Source organism: Candoia aspera, chromosome 5 (genome assembly GCF_035149785.1).
Source record: "Candoia aspera isolate rCanAsp1 chromosome 5, rCanAsp1.hap2, whole genome shotgun sequence".
Taxonomy (NCBI): domain Eukaryota; kingdom Metazoa; phylum Chordata; class Lepidosauria; order Squamata; family Boidae; genus Candoia; species Candoia aspera.
In genome coordinates this window covers 84,648,531-84,657,161 of record NC_086157.1, presented here as the reverse complement: position 1 = coordinate 84,657,161, position 8,631 = coordinate 84,648,531, and the positions used below count along the sequence as shown (strand labels likewise).

Below are 8,631 nucleotides of genomic sequence, written 5' to 3'. Positions count from 1 at the left end.
GTGTTTTTCAAACTTTGCAACTTCAAGTTATATGGACTTCAATTCCCCAGCTAGAATTCTGGGAGTTGAAGTCCACACATCTTAAAGTCACCAAGTTTGAAAAACACTGCTTTAGATTTTCAAATCAGCAGATGGCAGGTTTACCTGACAGTACACTTGTGGACCTGGAGCTCACTGAAAACTGCAATGCTCTGCCTCCTAAAATGTAGTACTGTATAGCACAATTCTGCAGGGTATTGCTGCAAAAGACAAGGCAAAAGATATTCAGTACTTTGCTATTGCTGATAGAATCTCTGCTGATATTTTTATGGGAAAGCAGTTAATGCAAAGTAGATTAAGGTTGGTGAGTGAAAAGTAAATGCCTATTATGCAGACTAGTGTGCTTAGAAGCAGGAGAGCTTGCGGTTTTGGTTTCAGTTTGACCAAGTTCAGTGGTTTCATGGCAGAATCTAAACGTCACCTTCGGCTGAACACACACACACCGCCGTAAGCACGGTTAAAACATGGTTTAACGCAAAGTACAAATGTTGACACTGAATATTGCTCCCTGCAAATGTTATCGATTCCTTTAAAATACGTGAATTTTACAAATCCACAAGAAATCTATCCGGCAGTCAGTTCTATCATATGTGGTATAAAGAGCTTCCGCCAGAAACAGATGAAACCGCAAAGGACCCCGAATTGCATGCAGCGTCTTCCGCGCCGCCTCTTCTCCTTGCGCCTGCGCAGTTCCGTTTTCCCGTGACGAAGCGTTTCCAGGCCAGATACCCGCCGTCGGGTCGTGGGAGCGGTGCGCGTGCGTCTGGCAGCGGGCGGGGCGGTAACCGCCGTGGCAGATTCCCTTTGCCACGTACGGTGGAGGCAGCGGAGGTGAGTGGCGGGGGTGATTAGGCCGGGCCTGGCCGCATTCGGGAGTGAGGGAAGCGCTGGCCATGGCCTCTTTGTGCTGGAAGAGCCAGAAGCGAGGCGGCCGGGGAGCCGTGGCCCTGGCTTGAATGGGCGCGGCCAAGCTGCTCTGACTGTGTGTGTGGGGGGGGGGCGGCGGGGGGGCTAATCGGTTGGAGGATCGCGAGGGGAAGAGGAGGGACGCCCGGTCAAGATTTCGCCCCTCCATTTTTCTCGTGAAAGGGAAGATGTTTATTGGGCGCCGTTCAGTTGCTGCGACTTCCTCCGTCCCATTCACTTTCCCTTTAGCGTTTCTGCTCCAAAGGCTCCTTTTTGGTCCTTATTGGCCTGTTGCAGGCGAGCAGTGAAAATTCCTGGGGCACCTTGAAGGCCGCGGTGCGTTATTCTGGGGAGGCAGGACAGATCTTTAGAGGACGAAGGCTTTTCTAGGAAAGATCCTTTCTTTTTTTCTGGCAACCCCACCCCCACCCCCATGCTGGAGGCTCTACAATTTGTGGCTCTGTAAATGAAGTTCCCTGAAGGTGGCCTGTGAAAAACGTAACTCTGCCAGTGATGCCTGACTTAAAAAGCCACAAAGTATCATTCTCGTAGTTTCTGTGTGGCTTGGAAGAAGGGAAGATAGTGGGCAAGGTCACTCAAGCTAGAGGGAGGGTTTTGCTTAAATCTGGCTTTTGGAATGAATGGATTTAAAATGAAATGTGGAAACCTCTCTCTCTTATTTTAACATTCTCAAGAATCCAAGCTCTTGTCAATTTCTTTGTGTCAAGAGCTCTTTATTGTCCCAGCAATGCACATCCTCCACCTCCATATGATAATATTGAATCACCTGCCAAAGTGGAGCATCCTACTGAGAAGCAAGCTACCGGATCTTTTAATTATTCCTACAGTGCAGCTGTGGTGTAATTATGTTATTTTATTGGAATTGAAGAACTTGGTGATTTCTAGTGCAGGCTTATAGGATATAGCAGTATTTTTTGTATGCTTAAGATAAAACTACAAATTATACTAAGTACACTCAAATGGAGGCAGGGTGTTTTTCATATGAAAGTGTGTTTAAAATATTTTAAGAGTCTGCTAGGAATGGGGCAGATTGTAAACTTTTTGAAATAAATAATTAAAATAAATCCTCTCTTCCTGGGCCACCATCTAAGGAGGCTTTTATTAAAATAATTGCTTTATAATACACATGAGTCAGAGGTACATATAAAGAATACAGCACTTGAGCTGCAGCTAATTCCTTAATATATGTACAGTACAATTCTTTCCTATAGTCACAAATTATCTGCCTAAAATGAAAATTGCACTTGAAGCTTTATGTATATCCACAACAAGTTCACTTGTAAGACTTTGACTGTCTCTCTTGATTACAAATTAAACTCAAATAATTACTTCCAGAACAGTATAAAGGTTCCAGAGCATTAGTTAGTTCGTTGCAGCAGAGATGGCAAGTTTCGTGGCATCATAAATACTAGTAGGATTATTGTAGAATATCTTACTGATGCTTTTGAAATGGATATTGGTTTTTAAAATTACTATATGCCACTGTAGATTAATTCATTTATGTTTTCCTGTTGTATAATATAATCAGTTGGCTTACAAGCGAAAAGATAAACCAGAAAAAATGTAGAAGATTATGTAGTCTGTAAAACAAATAATATCGTTTAAAAAAAACAAAAAAAAAACCTTTGGATATAACTTTGTTTCAAAATGTTGTTTATGTTAGGGTCTTTAAAAGAAATGACAGTAAGAATAAATTGGTGTTTTGTTATCACAAAAAATAATTGATTTTGGTTAACTGTAATTGGTGCGCAAATGATGGAGGAGATTGGTTCCCAAGTAGGAAATGGTTACTGAATATCTGAAGGATTTCTATTTCTCTGATGCAAAATGTCAGAGATTATGTTCATAGGACTGTAACATTGCACCAAAGTTCTTGTTGCAACTTTAAAAAAATTATATTATCCAATAAATATATCATTAAAAATTAAAGTTAAATTATCAGTTGGATTTAAAATTATTCTTCATTTTGTCTAAATAGCAGTAGATAAAAGCCTCTTTCAAATTATAGTGGGAGGTACATCCAATTTTACTGGCTTACACCAGTGTTTTATTATAGAAAAACTAGGTCTTGGTTCTCCTAACAACAACATGTTTGCATCAAACATGCTGGGTTATATTTGTCACTGCACTACAATATTGAAGCAAATTGTTTATATTGAATGAATGTATGTGTATGTGCGTATATACACGTGTGTGTGTATGTATATATATAGAAGCCTTTCTCAACTTCTTTGATCCTGGAGGAACCCTTGAAATAATTTTCAGGGCTCGGGGAACCCCTGCATATTCAGGCTCAAATATAGGCCAGAAATTACAAAATTATTATATTTGTTTCATGTGTAGGCCTGTATATATGCATTAACAGTGTTCTTAAACTAAAAAAAAAAGAGGGAAACTTACCTCTTTAATGTGAAGTTGCCCAAATTTGAAATAATTTTTTAAATCATGATCTTCCAGGGAACCCCTAGGGACCTCTTGCAGAACCCTAGGATTCCACGGAACCCTGATTGAGAAACCCTGATATATAGTATACTGGATATATGGTAGACTGTTATCTAACCAAACTCTGACTGAATCAAGAGAATGCAATAGAATGTATTCAAGAGCCCCTGGATTAATTGTACATGCTATGCTAAACTGCTGACTTGAGGAGATCCTCTGTATTATCATTTCTTTCCTCCAAGATAGGCAAAATTCATTCAAAATTCTGTTAATATGACTGGAGTTTTTAATACTGGAAGGAAAGAAATACTGTAGATCCATTGGAGAACCAGAGAATGTTGTTCTGTATGCTTTTGGGGGGCTGGCAGTATGCTGTTATACAGCTTATTTGAATATGGTTTTGAAATGATAAACTAAAATTTATAACAATCATTGTGTGGTTTTTGAAAGTTGAGTTCCAACATTAAAACAAAAAGGCATATGTGACAGGTCAGGTAAACAATGTAAAATACAAGAATTGTAATTATAGCTTTTTAGGAATTAATTTTCAGGCATTCTTTCCAACCTTTGATCTTCCTAGCAAGATTCAATTTTTTGGCTTGAGGATCATAGAACTGAGTATTTTATTGTCTTGAACTATGTGTAAGCTTTCAGCCAGCAGGTGACATGATAAATTCTTTCTAAGCTGCCTGCTATCTTGACTTTGATGAAATAGAAAATACAAACAGGCAAACTGAGTTATCATATGACTTACAGTTCAACTTATTCTTAGTGGAATACTTAAAGGCAGGATATTTTGGCAACAATACAGTTCAAGGACTAGTGAAATGAATGTACATTCAGTGTTATATCTTGAGAATGTAAAATTTGTATGTGTGCTTGCTTATGAATTATGTTGGTCTCTTGAGGGAGATGGAAACTAACTTAAGCTAACTTGATGTTCTGATACAGATATTGTGTGCTACTGCCTATTTTGCTCATTAGCACTGCATGGCGGGACATCTGACATCCAGCTGAAAGTTAAAGGAATAATTTACCTATTCTTTTAGAAACCAGTGCAAAACAGGTAAATTACACGTTTTTTATTTTTATGGAATTTATTAAAGTACAATGTATGAAGGTAGCAGTGATGATTGGTGTTTTTATTACTTCATGACTCCAACTGTTTAAAATAGCCTAATTTTATCTAAAGTAATTGAAACATTAATTTCATACACTCACCACCCGAAATTAATCAAAATTACAGTCTTTCATGAGAACTTACACAGCAATTGTGAGATTTCACATTATGTCTCCAGAAATCTTGCAAGATTTTGGCATCCTGTTATGAGATTTAATTGTTTTAAATCTAATTTTATTTAATTTGGGAACTTCAAATGCTATCAGTGGATATCCATGGCCATTGTCATCACTCTTGTGGTAGTCAATAATGTACTCTGTTATGCTATTTACAGATAGCAATGCTGCCATTCTCCTTTATAATTTCACACTCTTTTTCCTTATGCTTAAATTTTTGGAATTACATTTTAAAAGATGTATTTCTTAGCATTACATTTCCTGTAAAAGTACAGAAGTATTTTTAAGGATGACAACTCTTAACAATTAAAACCACAAATTCAGTTTTGGTCACTTTGAAAGGAATCTAACTTTTCTTCAGAATTTTACAAAGCAACTGGAGCCCCAGGGCATGAGATATTCCTACCACTTCTTTTAGTAATGTCATTCATTCATTCATTCATTCATTCATTCATTCATTCATAGTTAGTTAGCTCATGGTGGGGAGAAGGAAGAAAATGATATAGATGGTATAGATATAAAGTTTGTGTTTGGGTTAAATTGGTAGATATTCATGTTTCTAATCCATTTTTATATCTCCGTAAGAAGACCTTTAGTAACCATGAACGGCCAGCTGGATTTGAGTGGAAAGCTTATCATTAAAGCTCAGCTAGGTGATGACATTAGGAGAATTCCAATTCACAATGAGGATATCACCTATGATGAGCTGGTGCTGATGATGCAGAGAGTTTTCAGAGGGAAACTGCTGAGCAATGATGAAGTTACAATAAAATATAAGGATGAAGGTAAGATTTTTTACCCTCCATGTTCTATTATTATGTAATAGTGAAAAACCTTTATGGAATTCTTTAGATTTTGTTATGAAACACGTCTTTTTCTAGTGCATGCAGAGCTTATGGAATTACAAAAAACAGAATAATCCCAATGCCATTAGATCTTTCTTTCTTACATTGAATTTTGCATTGTATGATTATTATATGATAGGTTAAATTGTAACAACAGATTTTCTGTATGTAATAATGTTTTATATAGTAATAATTGTATATGGATTTCCTACCTTGTTTTATTTTCTTCTGTGTTGGGCCATTGGCCACAAGTTTGAAACCAGTCTAAAACCTCTGTCTTAAATGGTACAAGTATGGTGTAATCTTTATAGTGATATATGAAGAATGCAGTACTAAGAATTAGGAACCAGTGACATAGGAGAGGCTTTGCAGTGTGAAACTTACTAATCCAGTAGAGTGGCCTTGCATTGGACAGGCAGGTAGATGAAAGAAACATCTTGGAAAGATAACCTTCCCTTGATGAATCTGTTGGGCAGCGATGAAGACCCTTACGGGATTCTGAATTGGAGATTCATATAGTCCTACCTTGCTAGTATTAGAGAGCGGAGAGTAACATTATTCTGTGCATCCCCAAAGAGACATTATTTAATGCAGTAAATATAATTTCTGACCTACATGCATACCATTTTCATAATTTTCAATCTGAATGTAACTTCCTAGATAGTTCTTCAGAAATATATTAACCAAACGTCCTTTTTTTGTTTAACACTGTAACCAGAAAAAAACAAACATGTTTTCTGGTTTTTGTTTGAGTGTTGGAACATTAAGTAGAGCTTGCACATTTCATACATGATTCAGAAGTGCTTTGGAGCTCTTGTAAATGAAGTATTGTTAGTAATTGAAACAGACACATTTGTTTATAGGTTTCCATGTGAATCTATGAAAAAAGTAGCTGTTTTCATGGAGTAATTAATAATTAAAGCAGTGCATCTTTAAAGTGACTCTTCAGGCAGCTACATCCTTTTTCAGGATTTGCATAGAAGCCTGAAAAACTATATCTATGCTTTAATAAAGGTATTGTGCTTGTACTAGATCCAAAACACTTCTTTCAAATTATTTTCAAACAGTCCACAGCTCTCTTAAGTAGCATGAACTGATGTTGCATTATGTAATAGTTACTCCTCTAATAAGGTTAGTGGCATTTCTTCTTAGTTACTGACTGGAAATAATTGCATTTTGGAGCATTATCCTATGAAAAATACTGTGAATGATTACAGTGCAACCCTAAGTATTATATGCCTGAGGTACTTATCAGCAAAATTTGCTGTGAATATCTTAATTACCTCCACTTGAAAATTTAGTGTTAATTTTGCCGTAAGTGATATCTGTGCTTAATGTCTTGGTAAGGTAGACCATTTTCTAGTGAATATGTTTGCTCAATTTTCAGCCCTTCTACATGAAATGTAATCAGACACTGAACCTGTATTAAAATTTGCTCCTTGAAATAAAAGCTTGAATGAATCTCCTCTGTTTTTGCAATCTAATTCAGGGCACACCTACAGTTGTAATCAAAATTATTCAACCCCCATTGCAAATCAGGTTGATTGTCAAAATGTACAAACTTTCAGCTGTTTGCAATGAAGAAATCAAAAGCAATTGAAATAGCTCAACGCAACGAATGCTTCAAGTGGTGTCCCCAAATTCAACTGAAAATGCAACTTATACTGAATTCTCCAGTCTCAAAATTATTCAACCCCTTCATGACAAGCATCTTCAGTACTTAGTAGAGCACCCTTTTGGCTGTTATGTCCTGCTGCAACGAGATGCATAGCCAGACACCAGCTTCTGGCAGCGTTCCTGAGGAATCTTAGGCCATTCCTCATGAGCAATGGTCTCCAGTTCAGTAATCTTCTCGGGTTTGGGTGCTGCAACTGCCTTCTTCAAATCCCACCAGAGATTTTCTATGGTCAGATGACTGTGATGGCCACTGTAGAATCTTCCAGGACTTCTTCTGCAGTGTCCCTAGGAACAGTCAGTGCCTTCACTGTCTTTTTGTATCCTGTTCTTCGTGAAGGGTGAAGATTTCTTCTCTTACCTTTTTGGACCATTCTTTTGACTTAGCCATACTGTATTTCAAACATGCAGTCAAAGGTGACACTCAGCAAACTCCTAGCCAGTTCAGCTATTTCCTGTGTTCCAGCTCAAGCACACCTGGTGCAACTAATGAACCCCTTGATTAGTTGCATCAGCTGTGCTTGAGACAGCATCTGTTTTGCATATTGTATGTGTGCTGTTGTGACGGATTCTATTCAGGGGGTTGAATAATTTTGAGACTGGAGAAGTCGTTATAAGTTGTATTTTCAGTTGACTTTGGGGGCACCACTTGAAGCATTCATTGTGTTGAGCTGTTCCAATTGCTTTTGTTTGCTTTGTTCATTGCAAACAGCTGAAAGTCTGTACATTTTGCCAATCAACCTGATTTGCAATGGGGGTTGAATAATTTCGATTACAACTGTATTTCCATTAAATATTTTTTAAGTTTTATGGAGCTGTTTCGAAGTAAAGCAGCATAGAAATACCAGTAATAAATGAACAGAAACAATCAGAGAAAACAAAATCAGAACAGGGTCAGATGTTGGCTCATGCCACTGTCCCAGTCTGCATGTCACATGGTGATGGTGTAACATATGTGTTTTTATGTAAGCTGAGTATCAGATTAAATTGGCCTTGACTAGAGGAAAATATAATTCTTATTTTTTTCCCCTACTTTTTGCTGATTATTTTTTGTTGTATTTTCTTAATGGTGCTCATCTGTTTATTTTTTTTAATATGTTTTTTACACTGGTTAGAAGGTAACTTTTTCATATAACCAATCTTTAGAGAAGGGCAGTTTTCTTGGATTTACAACATAATGATCAAATATGTTTAAATATGATTAAATATGATTAAATATGATTAAATATGATTAAAATGATTAAATTTTGGGGTGGATCTTGGTCTTTTGAAGTTAAACTACAAGAATTATGTAGCTCAAATATGCATTTTAAGTGAGGTAGGGGAGAGGTTTTCAAACGCAGATACCACAACCTCCTAAAATGATAAATGTTTTTGAGTCCCCATGAATAAAATTAATAATTTCATT

General features: G+C 36.9%; 1 protein-coding gene across 5 annotated transcripts in view; it reads left to right on the top strand.

The window, feature by feature from the left end:
- Positions 1-802: 802 nt before the first annotated feature.
- TFG (trafficking from ER to golgi regulator) overlaps positions 803-8,631 on the top strand; it is a 28,123-nt gene continuing 20,294 nt past the window's right edge. The window contains exons 1-3 of one of the 5 annotated variants that reach the window (XM_063305606.1): positions 803-870; positions 4,360-4,474; positions 5,290-5,489. In XM_063305606.1, the coding sequence (XP_063161676.1) occupies positions 5,306-5,489 (184 nt within the window). In that variant the 5' untranslated portion in view covers positions 803-870; positions 4,360-4,474; positions 5,290-5,305. Of the gene's footprint in view, positions 871-1,122; positions 1,282-4,359; positions 4,475-5,289; positions 5,490-8,631 lie in introns of those variants that run through there. The other 4 variants (XM_063305607.1, XM_063305608.1, XM_063305605.1 and 1 more) reach the window with 4 other exon arrangements.